At 55.5% G+C, this 20,218-nt stretch overlaps 1 protein-coding gene across 1 annotated transcript in view; it reads left to right on the top strand.

The window, feature by feature from the left end:
* Window positions 1–1,099: 1,099 nt before the first annotated feature.
* Window positions 1,100–20,218, top strand: part of LOC131215769 (zinc finger protein 358-like) — a 56,099-nt gene continuing 36,980 nt past the window's right edge. Inside the window, exons 1-2 of the mRNA XM_058210165.1 lie at window positions 1,100–1,342; window positions 1,379–1,604. Coding sequence (XP_058066148.1) covers window positions 1,100–1,342; window positions 1,379–1,604 — 469 coding nt within the window. The remainder of the gene's footprint in view (window positions 1,343–1,378; window positions 1,605–20,218) is intronic.

Raw genomic sequence — 20,218 nt, 5'->3', positions numbered from 1 at the left:
ACGGATGTGCGGCCCGTGTTCGAGTGTTAGTGTGCGCGCTCTTCGGTCCGGTTCCGGCTTTTAGTTTTTTGTGCCCCCCGGTTTGTGCTCAATTCGATTCCGTTGCGAAGTTTAAGTAAACGAGATTAGGCTTCTGTCCTGTCCCGTGTTAATGGACTCCGCCGCTTGGACTTATCGGACTACTACTACTACTACTACTGTACTGTTTCGCCAAATCTTTGCGCGCCTCGACGCGCTTCCGTTCGGTTCCGCAGAGAGAGAGAGAGCCTGTCGTTACGTTTGTTCCACTGGATACCGGAAGCGGGCGTAGTATTTAAGTGAAGTTGCGTTTCGTGAAAGTTTCGGCGTTGCGCGACACCCAGCGGAGGCACCGCTGCTGATACGGCTAAACACTGCACCATCGGCAGCAGCAGTCCCCGGGGGGGGACTGAGGAGCTGAAAAAAAGACGCCGAGAAGAATCCTTCAGAATGCTGCAATCCTTCTTGCTCATCCGCCGCAGTACCACTAACAGCAGCAGCAGCAGCAGCAACAGCAGCACTGTACGTGCTTGATCTCGGTCGCCCTATCACTCTCGCCACCGCGCCACCACAGTCGGACTTCTTTAGTATCTGCGTCACGTTCGGGCGTAAAATTTATTCCATCGTCCGGAGCCGGGGCCGAGGCAATCCACGCGCGGTACTCGCCGGAAACTCTCCCGAGGTCGCCACGGCGTCCTGGCACGTTCCACTAGCGTTTCACGGGGACCGTGCGTCGCCGTGGCCAGAAGTTGTTGTTGAGCCGAGCGAGAGAGAGAGAGAGAGAGAGCGCGCCAGAGGGCGAGTTAAAAAAGGACCGCCCGCACTAACGAAGCCGGAAGCGGAAAAGTAAACAGACATCAACAATTCCGATTGCCCGAACCCCGCGGCCCCGAACTGTTTCGATTCGGCCGAGAAGCGAAAAGAATTGTCCTGACCATCTTCTGGCCGCTCGATTGTCCTGCAGCGGCGTGCGCTTTAAGCAGTATTTAGAAGTACCTGAATGTAAACTCTAGTTCCCCTGCGTGACCTCCCTAGTCCCTGCCGCCGCCCTTGTCTGTGAGCGAGCTGAAGCGCCCCGAAAATGCCTCGATGTTTGATGGCGAAAAAGTGGAAGGCCTACCCGTGGCCGGACCGAGCCGAAGAGCAGCCACCGTCCCCGGTGGCGTCCGGTGATCCCCCGTTGGTCGGCACGGTCTCGACCCAAGACATTGACTCCACCTCCCCCAGCAGCAGCGCCACCGACACCACCGCAGAGGCCACCGGCAGCAGCAGTGCTGCCAGCAGTGGTTCGTCACCGGCGCCTGAATGTAGTCAGCCGGCATCGGTCACGGCGGGAGCGACCTCCTCCCCGGGTGGCCAGTCGTCCAGCAGCCCAGCAGTGGAGCCGATGGAGGAGGACGAAGAGATCGACGTCGTCGGTGACTCGCCGGCGGCAGCGACGGCAACACCGGCCAGTGGCACCAAGTCGACCGGCACGGTGGCCACCTGTTGGGGACCATCGTCACCAACGGCCGGTGCTACGGCGCCGAGTCCACCGCCACACTCACCCGAAGCGGCCACACGCGAGTCCACCATCCTCTACAACGGTAGGTCCTAGTTCTAGTTCTAGTGCGTGTCTGCATACAAGTTATCGTCGGAGCGCTCATTTAGCCCGGGGGCGGTCAGTCGGACACGTGCACGTGCCACGAATACTGACGGGACCGGGACCACTCACACCAGGTGGACTAACTTCCAGCGAACGGTCGTGGGACACGCGCGCGGCGGCGGCCCTCTGTAATAACTTTATGTAATCTCCTGTTGATGGTTAAAGTGATACGCATTACAATGCTAATGCGCCGTTTTGTTTGTGTCTGACCACGCTGGACGCTGGTCCTGGACTTGGCGAACGGAAGTACTCCGCTGGGACCCTCGAGTCCTGGGTTTTGGGGTCGATTGCAGGGTTCCCACGGGCGCCCGTTGGGCGACCAGCTAATCAGGTATTATTTGGGAACGTTATTAACCAGGGAACGATTGCCAGATAAGCTGAAACGGCTTTAAAGTCCGGACCGGACCTGGTCGGATTGGGAGTTGGAACAGGAGTACTTCTGAGGCAGCGGACCTCATGTGCGAGGGCTTAAAGCGTCGAGCGATCGGAAGGAAACTTCTCCAGCTTGTCAGGATCACCGGTGACTTCGAGTTGGGGACGTCGTGGCCTGACCTCTGGCACGGACCTTTCGCGGACGTAAACATAATCAAAATCAGCGCCCGGGTGCCATTTCGGGTTCGCCATTTTTTTGCGCCATTCCCGAAACGCCTTTTTACGTTCCCGCTTCTGCGGTGCCTCCCGGGGGAAATTGGGGCTAGCGGTCCTTCTGGACCAAGGACCACAGAGAGAGAGAGAGGCAGAGAGAGCGGAAACGAAATGGAGTTTGGATTCTTCACGTTTCACGTCACGGCTCCCGAATGGCAGCTCATTTTCATTAGCACGCACACCGCCGCCCAGAGTGCCACTGGCCCCGGGGGCTGGGGAAAGGTCAAGAAAGTGTGGAGGGCGGTGGCCGAAAGTGGCCAGCAATAACAACAACAAACAACGGCGCGCTGGGTAAAGAAGTCCCCAAAAGCGATGGCCACCGGGCGATAGGCAATAAAAGCGGAAATAAAGCAGCCGAATTTAAAAGCATCCCGAGCGGGCCCCGCCACCCGGGGGTCCTTCGTCTCCACCAGTGGCCACCAGTGGGCCAGGGGCCAGGGCCTGGGATGCGGCCGTTTTCACACCATTTTCCAATTCCGGCCCCGACATCGGGCGTTCGATGTGGCATCGGAAAAACGTGCTCCGTCCGAAGTGAATTCCCTCGAGTGGGCGCGCGCTCCCGGGTCCGGAGTTTTCTTTTGCGGGAAATTGGAAATTTGCAACCCCACGGGAGCGGGAACGTGTCCGCGGGTGGTCCGCGGGTGGTCGGTCGGGGGCCAGGACCCGAAACAGTGGATCAAATGAAGTGAAAGGTTCATTTTCTCGGTTCACTAAAACCGACCATTTGAGTCAGTCTGGCTGGTGCCGGGTTGGTGCCGGGAAAATGTTGCCTACATTTTCACGCCCCCCCGCCCAGAAGGGTGGGTGGTTTTATAGTTATTCCTTTGGCCATTCCGTGTTGCGTCTACTAATGGCCCGCCCGAAAGTATTAACTAAGGAACGGCGAGAGAAAGTCAATTCTATGCGCTTCCTGGCCCACGGACGGAGGTCCGACGTGGAGCAGCATAATGTGAATTGAATGTGTGTCTGTGTGTGGTGGTGGTCGGTGGTCACTGGTGGCCACTCACAGGGGGGACGGGGGGTTTCGACGATACGCCACGGAGCACGGCGTATCAAATATCCAATTATGTTTTGCGTCATCTTGTTATACATTCTGGCGACTTTATGTCTATTAAGGGACCCATAGAAACCGGGGGCGCGCACCCGATGGCCGGTGGCCCCAAATAGCTTTTCCGGTCCGCACTCTCGGACCACCGGTAGACACTTCTTGGGGCACGGGAGGAGATAGAGTTCTTTCTTTTCGGTGGCCGCCGGCTCACTTGAAACTCCGATCCTGCGTCCTGCGATCTTCGGCCGGAGCCAACTAGCGACCTCGAGGGGTCTGCCAAGGGGTTTCGAGACGTCCAGACGTCGATTCGGTCGGTCCAGACGATTCAGAGCCAGGGCAAAAAACGCAGCACAGTCCAAAATCAAAATGGCCGTTTGCTCCACAGGCCGGACGATGCAAAGCATTTCGATTCCAACGAAACGAAATCACCCGCTTGGGAGTTGGCAGCTGGTGGGGTTGCTGGGTGCCACGCATCGCAGCGTGACGCTGGCCGTTGGGCCAACCGGAGAAAAAACGGGACCTGGAACCACGCTAAAAGGATACGTTGCCATTGGCGGCGCATTATCGTGCGACGTGCATCCAGTACGTGACACTCTGGCCAGCTACGAAAGGCGATTTTTGAGGGCCTATTAATGGCGAACGTCCATTTTGGGGGGGGGGCTCGATTAAAGGAACGGAGCTAAACACGGACACCGGAAGTCACCGGCTCCTAGCCGGGGCTTAATGGGGGCTTTATTGATATCCCCCCGGGCTGCTCCTATTTTTTGGCCCTCTTTTGAGTGGGCACTCAATTATGCCATTTTCGGTTGCGAATTCCATAGGCCAGAATTTACACCCCCCCCCCCCCACACACCCCATAATTAGTTCCCCCCAACCGGAAACGCAACGATCGAGGCCGGGTTCTCCGGGACGCTTCAAATCGATCGCGCAGTGAAAGTTATGCTTCGCCCAGGAGAAGCATAAATCCCGCACGGCACACGCCCGAGTCTGCGATCGACGGCCGCCATCTTGCCGATCTCCGTCGGGCCGGGAAAATCAATTTCATGCCAACCACACGTGCCACTTGTCGATGCATAAAATATGCAAATGCGGGAACCGAAATCACAAATAAATTTACAGCTCTCTCACTCTCTCTCATTCTCTCTCTGTGCTGAGTGTTTGACACGATTTATGTATTTATAGTGCGCCGTGTCCTGTACGTTCCAATGGCTGCACTCACAGCATCAGCACGATGACTTTCCACGGCCCCGGATCGAAGTACCGGTACCGGTGTGTGTGCCATTTTCCGGCTTCTATTTTATTGTTTTTTTCGCTGCTCTCACTCGCTAAATGGCTCGCGGGTGCAGCAGATGGCGCAGTGCAGTCGTTGGGTGGCGCGCGCTCCAAACTTCCCGGTTGGGAAAGCCGGAAAATCTGCATTCTTATCATGCCACAGCGTGCTCCACTGTGGATTAAAAACGGACGCCGAGTGGGGTAACTTATTGAATTCCGAAGTCTGCGGGTTATCCTCGTAATGGATCATTTTCTTTCCCGGGGACACTATTGGGCTGTGATTTTGTGTGTCTGGGTGTGGCCGGAGAAGGCCCCCCCCCCCCCCCGGGAGGATGGCCGTGTACCGATCGATCGATGATGATTATATTGCGGTGCCGGGGCCCCGATTGTTCAGCGCTGCCATGAGGATGCAATTATCCTGTCACACAATCGTCTGCACGTCGGTGTCTGCGTGTCCTCGTTTTTCTTCCGCTCTCTCTCTCTCTCTGTCCCGCTCGCCAGCCAGCTGCCGGCATCGATCTGGGGCAAACAATCGATTGGCGGGAATTGTTGCGCGCGGCACGAGTTAAAAATTATGTTCATTTGCTTAATCGGGCCGCGCGAAGGAGTGTACCCTCGAGAACGGTCCGAGGGGGACCGTAACCGTTGTATAATCCCGTAACCGTTGATTCCGTCCTGGCCCCGATATCCTGGTCGCGGCGCGGATTGATTTAAAAATACCACGCGCTGCGGTGTTTGTGACGGTGGAACGCAACAGAGTGCCTTCTCGGGTACGGGAACGGTGGGCGAATCGATCGTCAGCGAAAGGTCACAAAAGTTTGGCCACCCGTTTTGATGGGAAGTAATGGGCTAACTGATTGGCTACGGTTTGCTCGAGCTCCAGCTCTTTCCTCCGTTCTACATTTCCTTTTTAATCAGCAACATGGCACTTGCGTTGACCAATAATCTAACGGGGAATCGTCTGCAGTTCTCGGAAGATGGATCGCGCCGTCCGTTCCCGAGCTCTTCAAGTGGCCAACAGCAGGATTCACACGGACCGCCTGGAGCGCCCGGTCACCCTATAGGCAAACACTGCCTACCCTGGACAGCGTTGACTGACTGATAGCTTCGAAAGCGCGGATTCCCACGATGATCCTGAGAGTTGTGCTGGCCAGTGTTTTCGTTGACAATTATTACTGACAAGGGTCCCGCGGCTCAGTCGATCCGCTAGCATTCCGTTTCGTGGCCGATGTATACCACTTGACGCAATGTCGGACTCACAGCACTTGACGTGGAAGACTCCAGGAGGAGTCATATGACACGTTCGCTCCGTCGTGTGAGTTCCGCCGGGCTATACATGTAGCTTTCGCTCAGTTTCGTGTTGCTGGTTTCGCTGTGCTTCGCAATTTGTGGCCACACTCGTCCTCACCCAGTGTGCGAGAAATCAATTAAAGAAAGAGCGAACCGGAGCCGAGGGGTCCGAGGAAATTCTATTATCGATGCGACGGTCCGCGCCGTCGTCGCCCCCGGCCCATCGGAATGGGATCCGCGGCACATCCGGTTCATCGCTAATTATTGCCATGCAATTGGCAATAAAATATTAATCCATTCCGCGGCCGGTGCGCGGTGCGGCCAGTCTTATTATTCACTTCCACCGAGGTGGGCCCACCGGAGGTTTGCCTCTATAATTACGTGGAGAAAATGTGGCCAATGGTCGTTGACAGTTTGCGTAACAAATTGTGGGCGACCGAGGGCGTCCGACGTTGCGACGTTGCAGAAAATTGCACATCCCTGGCGCAAGGACAGCGATCGGGGAAAAAAAAACCCAGGAACGACCGGGTCGTCGGTATTCGATTATTTACGCGCCAGAATCCAGACACGCGAGCGGCGAGTGCGGACGGATGCAAAATTCATCCGCCTCTCTCTCTCTCTCTCTCTCCCTCTGGCTCTCCGGTGGACTCGTTATTAAATCGATTTACGGTCGTTGGGGTGCCAGCTCGGTGCCCTGCATCGTTCGACGGCTTGACGAGGTGCAAACATTCTCGTCACGTGAAGGTGAAAGTAAAACAACGCTCGGCCCGGCATCCGGCATGCGTCCCGGTCATGGTGGTGGGGATTTGCATTTTTTAACAATCCCCGATCCCGGCCGTCCCCCCCCTCCCGAGTGTGAGCGAGCTACTGCCGCCACCCCGAAAAAGGATATCCTCTCGGTTCCAGCCGGAATTTGCATCCGCAGCCGGGAGCGCAGCCAGCCGGCAGCACTTCATTGATTTCATCGAATCTGTTAGATGGCGTGAGGTGGGTTGGAGGATTTGGGGGGCGGCCACAACCTGTTTCACCGTTACGGTCCCAAAGCACGCACCCGAGAGAGAGAGAGAGAGAGAGATAGGGAACTGCCGGCGGGTGAGTGTTTCTGGCGACTCGGCAAACGTTGTCCGTGCATTAGTTAATTTTAATTTAATTTTCACGTACAACCGGCCGATTCGGTCGTCCCACAAGGACGGCCCCGCCCCGGGACAGGTGATCCTTTGCCGTTACTCCGAACCAATAAAGCAATCCTTCATCCTTCGTACGAGCCGACCCGGGGAAACAAAAAACCGGGAGGCCAATAAATAGGAAAAAAAAACCCGGTATCGTCCGCGTCGGAAAAGCGCCAAAAAGGATGTTCACCCTTCGCAGGGTCGTGGTTTTTTGTCCTTCCGCTCCGCGCCCGCTGGAAGCCATCCCATGCATGACGACCTGGGCCGGGTCCTGGTCATGTATTATTACGATGATTATTGTTGTCGTGGTCTCCCGGGGGGCCAACCGGGCTAAGCAAACCGTCGAAGCCGAACCCACGCCGGCCCTCGGCTCCGGTCTGTCACGGTCACGGTTTTTCGCGTCCTTTTTGGCTTCATGATTTACGCAATCCCCGCCCGCATCGTTGGCATCGAAAATGCCGATATTGAAATGCCTGGCCTGGGTGGCTGGCAGGTACTGACGTGCGCTCTCCGTTCTGGCTCGTCCCATCCGGACTCACCGGACGTCCGTGGGCCCGCCAAGGATCGCCGGCTCGCCGGTGGCAACCGGTGAAAACAACGAGCGCGCGCGCCGGACAAGATAATTTATGCTATAAATAATTTCCCCAGGAAAAATCGGTAAATCTTCCTTCCCCGTACTCCCCCCCCCCCCCAGGGGTGGTCCACTTCGGGAGGTCCTTTTCCCTCTCGTCCTGTGTTCCTGCGGCACGTTAAGCCACGAGGAGGAATGCAAAACGGTTTTAAAAACGGATCGTTCACGGTTATTGTTCCGGGAGTTAAAAATGGCGATAGTTTTTTCGGTGCCTACACGGTGGCGGCCATTTTGAAGTCCGCGCAATCGGTCGGTGCAATAATCGGGGTTTCGGAAAAAATATACGGCATTAATCAGGATGCCCCCGGGGAGGGCACTTTTCTAGGATTCCCATCGGCCGGACGCCGCGGGTTCCAGTGTTGGGGTACTTACACGCACTCCCATGTCCTTGAAGCTACCGGCACCGCTAAATCGCGTTCCGAAAAAGCAAAACCCAAAAAGATGGCCGACAAAGGATTTGCGATCGTGACACTTTTATAGCGCAACTAATTTAATGAAGCGTGCCATTCATTTTCGTGCCTCTTTGGCTTTCGCCGTGTTTTTCTTTTGTTTGGCTTCCCGGCTGGCCCAGCCCTTGGTTGCCCACTTCCGGAACACGGGGGGAGGCGGTACGAGAATGATGAATTCGGGGACAGCGAGTGGTGGCTGCCCGGACACGGAGAAGAAGCGGGAAATCGAGGGAAAACAATCATGAAGATCATCATCTATTTCACTCACGTCTTCTGCGTACGGCCGCCGGGGGCCACAAAACTGTCCACTGGCGTTCGAACCGGAAATGTCAACCCGTTTCAGTCAATAGCGGCCACCGATGTTACAGAGAGAGACAGAGAGAGCAAGCGGGAAAATCATTCACCCGTTGAGGGTCCTCGGTTCCAACGACGAAAGAATGGAAAGAGGCCATCAGGAGGAGTGGAGAGAGAGAGAGAAAGAAACAATAAGGGAAGTCAAGCCCAACCGGAAGACACCAACAAACGCCTTCTGAGTGGGGCCGTCCGGAAGGCGAAGCCAGGAGTCCCGGGAATTGGGGCCCTCGTGAACCCCTCACCTTCCAAAGCGAGCGAAAGGCGACTTTCCGTGTCACCCGAAAAGAAGGACGAAAGAAAAAGAAGAAAATAATCGATAGGAAACGCAACAACCTGTGCCCCCCACCACACCTCCGCCAACCCCGGAAGTAGCACCCAGGGTCCGGGGACTGGCCCGAAAAAGGGTTTTCCCCAAAGATGGAGAACGTGCGATAAAAAGCAGTGGGCCATAACCATAACCATAAATCCCGTCACTCGTGACACAGGCGGGCCGCGAAGGGCTTCCGGGCAGGCTAAGGGACCCCCGCCGCCGGCGTCTCCCGGTCACCTTCACTCCAAAGCAAAGGTGGAGTCGTAGGTACTGATATGACCATAATTCGCCTATCTATCTTGCTGCTCTTTTTCCTTTCTTCAAACCGTTCGACTGCACCGTCCTTGATGCGAAACCCGGGAATTCGGAACTGGCGAAAAAAAAAACGCGGTAACGCGGGTGGGGGGGGGGGGGGGGAAAATTGAAAACAAGGACCCTCACCGGATGCGTGGAACGGACCCACCAACAAGTGAAAAATCGGTTAATCAAGTGGCCAGCACGTCAGCGTCAGCGCCGCGGCCGAAGGAAAAGTTTTGATGCCGGCAAAAGGACCGATCCTCGGGAACTTGTGATATCTGTATCACAACACCGCTTGGCACACTTGGTCCGGAAAATGCGAGTTTGGGGTCCCTCTTACACCGAGGGCTGGGGATCTTTTTCTTCTAATCATTCCCGACGACGCGGCGACGACTTTCCCGGCGAACCCGGCGGGGTCCTTTGCGAACACACACGGGTCGGGTTGAATAATTTAAGCTTCTTATGAGGATTAATACCTCCACACCCGCGCTCCCTCCAGTGAGGGTCACCCGCTCGAGGACCGCTTCAGGACTCGTAGGAAAACATTTCACACTAAGCCTCCGGGCAGCTCCGACGGCCGTCGGATGCCAGAGTCAGCCAGAAGTCCCCGACAACACTGGCACCCCAGCTGTGTTCGGGGTCTGCAGAGGGTCGGGGCTACACGGGTCGAGGGTGGGCGACCGAGGCCGGGGGCGACCCACGAAAGTGCCCGGGGGTTATGATTTTAGTTTTGTGAATCATTAAAAATTCATAAAATTTTATCGCAACTTTTCATGCATGCCATCGGACGAGGACGAATTTATTGCCGGCCCCCGAGACCATCGCTGGCTTTATGTGCGGGGGGGTTCGGCCCACGTGGGTGTGTGAACGGCTGGTTAAATATATTTCCGACCGAATGCATCCTTCACGTTCCGGGGCTGCAATTCTTTTGGGTGTGCTTGGGGAACCCTGGGGTTTTTGTGGAAACAAAAATTAGTTTACGGCACTTTATGGCCAGGTGTGTACTTTACCGGACCGTTTCTGATTAGTTCCGGCGTCCATGCTGCGCTTAATTACGTTGGGACCCATGGGCCCGCATCCGCTCGTTAGTAGCACCCGGGTCAGCATTCTGATTCCAATAACGCCATATGGTAAGCTCTATTGACTGCACTATAAAAACTGGCACCTTTCGAAGGGTTTGCTCGCTTCGGACAGCTTGGTCCACTGACCACTCCGATGTACTGACGGATCCACCCCGAAAACTTCACTTGCTCGTGGACAATTCTTCAGATTAAATAGGAAACAGACAGCAATCGTAGTGGACGCCGGCCACGAATCCAAGTGTCACGTTTCGCACCTATCGGACCCCTGAGCGACTCGTTCAATCGGAAACGATTGCGCTCTCCCTTTCGGCCGAATGAATTGTGCGGCTCTAAAATCCCCGAACGACGGCATCTCGTGCTTAGGTAAATAACAGCAACAAAAAATGACACCCGAAGGCCTCCGATGGCCCCTTTTTTCCGGCGTTCGCCGGATTGATTTTCTTTCTTTTCGCAATTAGCCGCCGCGCTCCAGTTGCCGTTTGAAGTACCCCCTTTGGCAAGTAATAGCCGATCCGGCCGACCCCGGCAGGTGGCGATGATGGCGGTGGTGCATCCACGGAATCTCCGACGACGACGTGCCAGCATGTTTTACGCTGATTAAAGATTCCGTTTTAATTATCCCGTTCGTTGGTTCTCCGGGTCCGCACGATTCGCGGCGTGAAAATCCATTTGCCTGGCGCGGCTTGGCGAAATGAGCACAGGATGCTTCCGGGCCGGGGCCCGGAAAAGGACGTGCGTGCCGAGGTACCGAGGAGCGCCGGGTTCAATAAGTGCGCATCGGGGCACCGATTGATGTGTCATGTGTCGCCATTATTTGATTGTTTTCCCTCTGTTTTCTGTTGCTTTAAGTTGTTTTTTGTTGCTGTTGTTCAGTTAAGGATAGCCCGGACTTCTTTATGCCGGTCGAAGATACTTCCGATGCTCCGGCTCAATAGCGGCCCCTGGTCCGTGGTCCGTCCGCCCTGTGAGAGGTCGAGTTCATCAGGTGACGACGGAGGCTTCGAATTTCAATCATCCTAAAACGACCCATGGAAAGAACACCGAATCGGGGCCGTGTGTTCTAATCAGAAGTGGCGCGCCGGATGTGTTTCGGATTTCACATTCCACCCGTGCACAGGTCACAACCCCTGCGAGAAAGACGAGACACATGTATCCCTTTGATCTATTATTCGTGTTAATAATTTAAATTCACTCGTCCCGGGGCTCTAGCTCTGGGCGCCACCGTGTGTGGGCGAGCTTTGGCCCTCGAGGCCATCATCCCGCTCCTGAGCCACCGTGTGCGAAAGCATTGGAAAACAATCTGCTAATAGATTGGAAATGGAATGAAATCCTGCCGAGCGAGGCCTACACGCGAGGGCCCCCGGTGGGGAAAAAGATTTTCCAGAGTAACGGGAAAGGGTTTTTTTCCCCAGTCCCGAGTTTCGCTCCGAGGGCTGGCCACATCTCGCAGGATGCGTGCGTGCGGTGTGGTCATGGGAAAAGACACTTTCGGTTCGGCGTGTGAGGGAGTGAGCCATAAATTGATTACTTTGAAAACTGCTCCGGGTGCCGGCGTCGACGGTGGCGACGGTCGGTGCGAAGAGACGCGTTTGATGTTACGCAGTTTGTTGTTGGACGCGTCGGTAAGAATTTAATATGCTTTACTTAATTTACAGCGCGGCGCGACGTCGTGTGTTTGAAATGGGAAGCGATTGAAATTGAATTTAGCGCTAATTAAGAACGCTGGCCCTGGCCAACCCCTCGCCCAGTTGTTGGTGTAGAATTTAATTAAGACCAAGCGTTTCGCATATTGCACTCTGGGCAGGGAAGCGCGTGGAGGTGCCATTTTGCCCCGCTTTAAAGTTGGGCTGTCAAAAATGTAAACACAAATCGAGCACCGGTGAAGCAATGCGCCTAAAGTTAGGCAGCCCGCGTGACATCGCGCCGTTTGGAGAATTTAAATTTGGGCACGAGTGGTGAGTCGAGTGGTGAATTCGCCAGTACCGAAGTCGCCAGGTTTCTTTTGAAAATAATTCACTAATGCCCGGCCCGGCCGTGCAGGACACCTTAGGGAAAGACAACCGGACATAATTCTCGTCCGGACACACACAGGCACACAGTCAGCACAGCACAACAACAACAACAGCGGCAGCTCCGGTGGTGAGTTGGAATTTTTAATCAAATAACTTTTTCCACTCCTTTTTTCGGAGTCGCTAAACCAACGTTCCTGGGCCTTTTTTCACCCCACGGCCCTAGGCTTAGGTAAGGTGTGCACCGACACCGATCGGCCGGTTTCCCTCTGCCGGGTAGGTTGACAGTGAAAATTACGAGCCGGAAAATATTCGTTGATTGAGAATAGTTGACGAGGCGCCGCTCAGCTCCTTGCCGTCGTCCTTCTTCGTGTGTAATGGGCCAATTCCTACCGGGTAAACAGATACCGGGATTTTTGGAGGAACCCGGGGGTCCGCTAGTTGTTTATCTTTCGGCCGACGCTCCGGCAGACGCCCGACACGACTCGCTTCGCACAAACCCCGAAGGGTTCGCAAGGTTCGCCTTCATAAGCGCCCGGCCGGGCCGGGTTATGAAGATGCGCCCCCGGCAGAGGGTGGCACTGTGGTCGTATTGACATTTTTAATTGGATGAGTGGAAAGTCATTTGTTAATTTGAGGACGCGTCGGCCGCCACACACCAGCACCCGCGTGGTTGACCTTCCTTGGGCCCTTTGCCGAGCGGCAAAAGGGTCGGGTGTCAATCCGTTGCGCCCCCCCGGGGTTGCCAGATGAAGGTGTCAGGCCCGGCGAAGAAAGGCGACGACTTCCGGTTGCGGTGCGTATGAGTGGTGCCTGATTGCGTGTCGAATTGAAGGGGCCCCAAAGTTCAAAGCCTTTAAGTCCCCGGTGGATCGGTGGAACACCGGGGACACTCGTTAGCGAGCGCGGAGGCGCGTTACGGGTGGAATGCGCTTTCATTAAGAAAATGGAAAAGGAAAGTCATTTTCCTTAACGAACGGGAAGAAGCGAGGCACGAGCCCGGCGCCGTGTTGTTTAAAAATCAAATCATCTCAAATGAAAGGGCATATATTAAATGCTCATCACTGCCACACACGTTACTGGGTTCCACGTTGGAAGGGCAAAGTTTTTAATACGCGAGTCCTGTCCGTAATCTAACCGGTTTTTTTGTTAAAACAATGGCCTCATCCAACTTTCTCGGGCGACCGACATGCAAATGCAACACTTCTCATTAAACTGTGACGGCGGGCTGTCATTATTGTACGGGGCCAGGATCGGGATTCGGAACACCACGGTTAACAGCGTGGCCAACAAAAAAGGGACAGAGCGCAACAGAAGCGAGCGAGAGGGAGAGCCGGGAAAAGTAAAACGAAAATCCGCCAAATTTAACCGAAATTGAAAGACCAACAGACTCCGGCCGGGTGCCGGAGTGGAAAACAATGGTCCACCGACTGGCGGATGAAATGGGCGGCGCGTTCAAGCGTCACCGCGTCGTGCCCACGGACCGGAAGTGGCAGAAATGGTGGCCCAAAGCGCGCTCCCGCCCGGGCCGGCCCGTTCCCGGCCGGCCCGACACATTAATCAAAATGTATGCTCAATAAGACCACAACAAAGCGTGGAGCAACCATTCTGGAGGTCCGTGGCCAGGACTCTACTCTTCCCACTCCGCGTCCATCGGCCGCCTGTTTTTTCCCCCTTTTCCTGGGCCCGGGACTGCCAAATGAACTGCGGACCAGCGCGGCAGGAGAGAGATCTGCGCTCCGCGCATAACCGCATTCCGATCCGGTGGCGTCGGCGGCGGTAATGGGCAGACAAAAGAAAAGGCCACAACCTTTTCCCGGGGAAAAAAGTTTTCCCATTCCCCGTGTGGTGGCGCGCGGCCGCGGCCGACCAAAAACCCACCGAACTGAAAACTGGCCAAACGGAGCCGAAAGTATCCGCTCGAATGGCTTCGAACCAAAGCGCAGGGCCAGCGCCAAACTTCCAACAAGTTAACTCCCCGGTGCGGTGACCGCGGGTAGCGGGGGCAAAGCGCTGCCCGAAAAGGACACCATCGGCGGCGGCACCGTACATGATGCAAGTGGTGCTCCCGAAACAAAACAAGGACCCGACATTCCCGGACGACGACGATGGTGGCGGTGGTTGGCGTTTGGTGCGCCCGCGCTGCATCCTCAAAACAACCCTCCCTTCCCCACGGAACCACCGGGTGATCCCTGGGACCAAACGGGAGCCTACGGGACGCGCCTGCTCAACACCGGAATCGCTTTGGTCCGGCGTCTCCCGGAGTTGGGTTTTCCCGCAGTTTTTTCTCCCGTTGGCTGCTCCACCATTCGCCGGCCGTCGGACGTACGGATCCCAGAGCTCGACATCACCACCATCAACAGAGCAACAAAAAGCGGACCATGAACCTGGAGTCGGCCCCCGGGGGCCCGGAATAAGCGGACTTACCGCAAGTAGCAATCCCCGGCTGAGGCGGGGGCTTACCTGCCCGGCCGGATGGGGAAGGTAAAACATGAAAAATCCCTCCCCAAAGTTCGGATGCGACGGAGCGGAAAAATTATGAACACACATGAGTGCCCACGGACATACACAGCCGGACACGCGCAGAATTTCCCGGGCGCCCACATCGGGTCCACACATATCCTTTTTGCCTGGTGGCAACATCTTCCCTTCACGCGCGGATCCCGGGGATATCCGGTTGCCAGATCGGGAAAATTTTCCCCCGGGCGTAGAACATTGTGTTCTGGGGCCTGAGGTAGTTGTTCGTTGGACACCCCGGCCACCGGCGGCTTAGGATCCACGTTCTTCCGCTGCCGGCCAGGTGGCGGCTGTGTGACTAGCGCAACGGCAATCAATTAGCTACCGGTTGTTCCGTCACCCGTATCCCGTTGTGACGTTGGGTGGTGTAAGTCATGTTCCGAGCCGATGATGAATTGATGGCAACGGCACGCGGCCATCCACAGAGCAGAAAGTGTGTTGACAGTTTGCCTGTCATTTTGCCTGCAATCGGTGACACCAACAGAAAACCCAGCGAAAGTGGTTCCGCATGGCCCAAGACGGTGGTGTCCTTGAAGAGCACAGCTGGATCCTCACGGTACGGAACAACACGCCGACCGCGCTGAAGGTGGTTTTGTGCGGTTTTTTTCCGCTTCTTCACTGCGGTTCTGCGGTGCGCCTAAATCCACGCTGCACGCCATACACGGCGACAACGTGTCGTGTCATAATTCAGCGCACTCGGCTTGCTCCGTGTTGATAGGCCCGGTATACACTTCCGGTTGGCAACCCTTACCCCACCCAGTACTTCCAGTCCGGTGCACCGGATATCCGTTGAGCCACTCGGCACCACCCGGCACGGCACCTGGCACGGAATGTTGGTGGTTGCCTCGAAATTGCCTACTTTTAGGCGCTCCATGTTCGGTGTTGCTCCATGGGCGAGCGAAAATGGGGCTCGGCACCGTATCCCGGAAAGGGAATATAAATTTGAACGCCTAAATAACATACTTTACACGGGGAAAATCATTAAAAACACGCCCGAGCCGCGCGTGGGCCGCGTGAGAGTAATGTTTCCATTTCGCCGTGCGGCGGGAACAGGTGTCGCCAGACCGGAAGCCGGCTCACGGCGGGCAGAGGGCCGAGCAGGGCCGGCAGCCAGACGAGGAGACGATCATATTTTATTCTAATGTGGGACACCGAGCGAGCGACGATGCAGAAAAGGGATGCGCTGTGCCGCCATTTTGCGCCACCGCCACGTGACAGCCGCGGACACGAAATATGTCGCGCGATAAAAATGTTTGCACGTTTGCTTTAATATTCTTATTTACGATACCTTGTTGTTGTGGCCGTGGAGTCCCCGTACCTCGCGCGTTGCCAAATATGTTACTTACCGAGTGCCAGGACCCGCTCGTATGTGGGGGGGATTTTTTATGGTTAGGTGAGTTATTGGGACGTTTCAAACAACACACGCCGCTGCGCCGTGCACAGATCTTGCGAAGTAGATTAAAGCCCGTGACAGTGGAACACAGGACGACCGAGGACGAACGAGGACGACCGACGACGACGATGATCACTGAATATGTCCCTCATTCTTTCTCTCTCTCTCTCCCTCTCTCTTCTTGCAGGTGAGTTAAGCAAGATTCTGTTGCGCGCTGCCTGGAGAACCCACTTTCGGAGCAGCTTCCTTCGGGTCGGCGATGCTTTCTTCCGGCGAAAAAGGACCGCCGCGCGTGTGAGTGATATATCGCGGGGGGAATGGAATCCGCTCCGCTCCGGCGGACAAGGAAAGAATAAATTTGAAAGTATAATACCGCGCGCCCCAGTGAAAAGGACGACGGGGCCGGCTGCCGTGTGGCACCTTTTTATTTCCGTTTTCCAATTTCCTCCGCGTGGGGGCCCGCGTGGAAAACCCATTTTTCATTCCTCCCGGGGCACCAAGAACTGGATCCTTCCATCCACCCGCGGTCCCCGTCCCGGTCCTTCAGCCGTTCCGGGTGGCTTTCCCACGGTGCCGGCACGGGACCTTTTGCCGGCGAAGAAAGGACCCGGACCCGGGTGAAACAAAATGATTCCTTATTAAGTGCTTGTTGACTATGACAGTTTATGAGTGTGTTGTGTCCCCGCCTTCTTTACCTTCGGTGTGGGTCTTTCTGGGTGGGGGGTTGGCCCTTTTGCCGCCGGAACCCGCAAGTTGAGACGCGAGACGCAAGGACACCGACGGCCGGCTTCGAAAGGCTTACGGCAGCTTGTTGCTCGTTGCCCGGCTGGCCCATCCACCTTTGGGCCCCCGGGTCCTTGTGATCCGGGATGAAAACATAAAACGGCGCACCCCAAGCCACCCACCGGGGGGGCGTGGGGTGGCTAGCTGTTTTCACACAATTAAGAACCCGTCGGCCACGGCGTTTCTTAAGGAGTGCTGGCAAATTTGAGCGAGGCCGGTCGCAGCTTCGCAGTGATCCCTTTCTTTTAAAGCTCAGCGGCTTAAGGTGCCGGAAGTACATCATCCGGGCCACCCCCCCGCCCGGACAAAGAGAGGGCTGACCAGCGAGGGTTCGAATTGGTATCTCCTTGCCAAACAAGGACTCGGCGCGAATGTGTCGAAATAAAGGATTTATATGATCCCATAAAAAAGTCACCCACATTCCATCGGCACTTCCGGTTTCCGGGACTGACTGGCCTTTTTGGGGGGGGGGGGGGAGGTGGCGCGTTTGTTTGGCTCGTCCCGAACCCGCGCGTGGTGGTGAAAATCATTACCCGCCGGGCGGGTTATCCTTAATCCTCAGTGGCCCCTTTCCGGGCGCCGTTCCGAGAGCGATAAAAAGTGTGTTAAATGAAGCGAAGCAGAGCGTCTTGAAGTCTTGAAGCTGATTTGAGGGTCCGTCGTAAAAGAAAGGGCGCCCCGCCCCGCGCAGCCGGGCTCTCGGAAGGATTATGGCCCTAATGATGGTGTGCCGAGGTGTGTGCGCCGGAAATGCAAAGCTACACCTCCGTTAATGATTAGGTGCGATGCATTCCGACCGACCGGCCCCAAGACGCTTAAGACGCGACTGTTTATGGCGCGTGAAACGATTCATTCTACCCACTCATTGGCGCGTGGCCGCGTGATGGAAATTGTTTCTGGGGGGTTTTGTGATTTAAACCACACACCACGCGCCGCCCGGAGTTACATAAAATATTTTAATGTCCACAATATGGCCGATGAGAGATGAAGTGTTGCGTTGCTTTTATTGGCCCTTTGCATTACTTATCTGCACTTCGGCTGGGGCCATTCGATTTCTTTTTGTCTGCTGAGTTGAGTGCCTCGAGAAGGATTCGTCTGTTATTAAATTTACGATTACCCATCATCACCCTCACACGGCCCAGCCGTATTGTCGAGGTCTGTGGCCACACGTCGTTATGGTCGCGGCGCGAATTAGCAATGCTAAAGTTGCCCGCCAGGCTGGTTTTTGTTACTGTCACACAAATTATCCCGTTCCAGTGTTTGAAAAATGATCCCAAATTTATGCAGCCCGGAACCGACGCCGGTTCGGGATTGGGATTAATTTTATGCACTGCACTGCCGCTTCATGCTGCCGAAAAGTGTGACGTGGCATCATTTTTAATAAATAGAACATCATTTGTAGCGCAATAAGGCGTTACGGAGCGCAGGAGGAAAAAAAAAACAAACAAAAAACCCGGGCGTTCGCGGCAGATGCGGCTGACACTTTTACGGCCCTGACAGTATCCTTTTTTTTCCGGTGCCGATCGGCTTTATGACGACCGAAAAAATGGAGAGTGCAGTTCGCAGTTTTTCTCCTTTCTCACCGAGGACGAAACAATAGAAAGTGAAGCCGACGGCGTATTAACACGTCACGTGGATTGTCTTATTGGGAAGCATTTCTTTGCGAAGGACCTCCGAGCGAAAGCGCCCTCTAACGAACCATCCATCATTCGGTTTGCAGTTTTTAATTACGGCGGAACGCAACAAAAAGGACACGCGCCGCGGGCCATGCCACGGTGGCCGATGAATGGCCGGCGAGGATGGTTGGTCGAGGGCCGCCACCCGCCGACGAGTGTCCGTTACATTGTGATGGTTGCCCCAGACACACAGTAATGTAGGCTAAAGTGTTGTTGTTGCCGCCGGCCTTCACATCCCTTCGCGTGACGTGGCAACAAACGGTGACTTTGGCCGCGCCGGATAATCACTAATTTGCTGCTTATGCTGCTGCGGCGACACCCCGGGGCCAGCGCGAGGCCACAGCAGCAGCATGTTGCGCCAGGATCGGCAAATCCTTCAAATGGGAGAGAGCGAGAGCGTGCACTTGTGGCCGGGTTGTTTCGGTTGCGGACCCCTCGCCGGGGCGCGCGAAAAAGGACGAGCGCGGCAACCCCTCGGTGACGCGGAGCCGCGCACAATTCAATAAAACCAAACCTCCTCCCCGGGGCTTGTGGCGAGCCTGACCGTGGCGAAAGTGGACGAGTTCCGTGAAATGTGCGTTCCAGGAGCAAGGAGAACGAAGAAAAAAGTTGGAATTCCATTCTTCATCTCGTTTTGAGGCACTTTTTTTCTTCTCTCCGTTCGCTTGGCTGTTGTTGTTGTAAAGAAGTAAAAGCCCTCGGGGGGTTGCCGCAAAAAAAAAATGCGAAGTGGAAACACAAATGTCACAGCCTTTATCCCACAGGCCAGGCCGGCCACGCCGAGCGAGGTGTTGTGCGGCGGGGCCCGTGGCGCCGGAAGGACTCTTCGGAGTGACTTCCATCCATCAACTCAATCATTAGAATCTATTCATTACACGATTCACGCGCGCTTCACGGGCTGTCACTCGGTTCTGGTTCCCTCTCTCCCTCTCGCTCTCACGGGCTCTCTCTCTCTCGCTCTCTCCTTAGATGATTGGCGGTTTTCGCAGACGGTGTGTCAACACGCAGCGCCAGTGTCGATGGGTTTTCATTTCCCACCACCGAACGGGGAGGAATTTAAGGACCGGACCGGAACTCTTGTTTTCTTTTCTCTCCCCCTCTTCCCCTCTCTCTCTCTCTCTCTCTCTCTCTCTGTTCTGGGGCCGTCGGGTTTTAGCAGTTCGGCGACGACTGAATTATTAATTTATGCGTCGCTCGAATATAAGTCGCCTTCGGTGACGTTGCCTTCGGAGCCCTGGATTTATCCTGGAGGTGTCCTGTTTGGGATGTGGCGTAGTGGCAAAAAAAACCCAAACAGTGTCCTTTGTGTGCGGGTGTGTGTGTGTGCAGAGGAACGAACCCTCCTGGGTCCACCGTCCGGTGGTGATGATAATCAAAAATTCAAACCTCAGCCGTCGCTCCGGCTTATGAATGGCGGTCGAAGCTTTTCCCCCCTCAGCGAAGCCCCGTCGGCTGGGTGGGATTAAGATTGGTCCACCCACTGGTCCCGCTCTGTGTGGTGAGGGGGGGCTCTGAGAATTCAAAATTAGTGGCCAAAAACAACGGTCCAAGTGGCCAGCGGGACTGGGAAACCTATTTTTGAGCATCCTCACGCGGCTCAAGTGGTCGGCTGCTGGTGGCCGAGAAAGTT

The sequence above is a fragment of the Anopheles bellator genome, chromosome 1 (assembly GCF_943735745.2).
Source record: "Anopheles bellator chromosome 1, idAnoBellAS_SP24_06.2, whole genome shotgun sequence".
In the NCBI taxonomy this organism is placed as follows: Eukaryota; Metazoa; Arthropoda; class Insecta; order Diptera; family Culicidae; genus Anopheles; species Anopheles bellator.
Note: the sequence above shows the minus strand (reverse complement) of the source record. Positions and strands in the feature narration are given on the sequence as shown.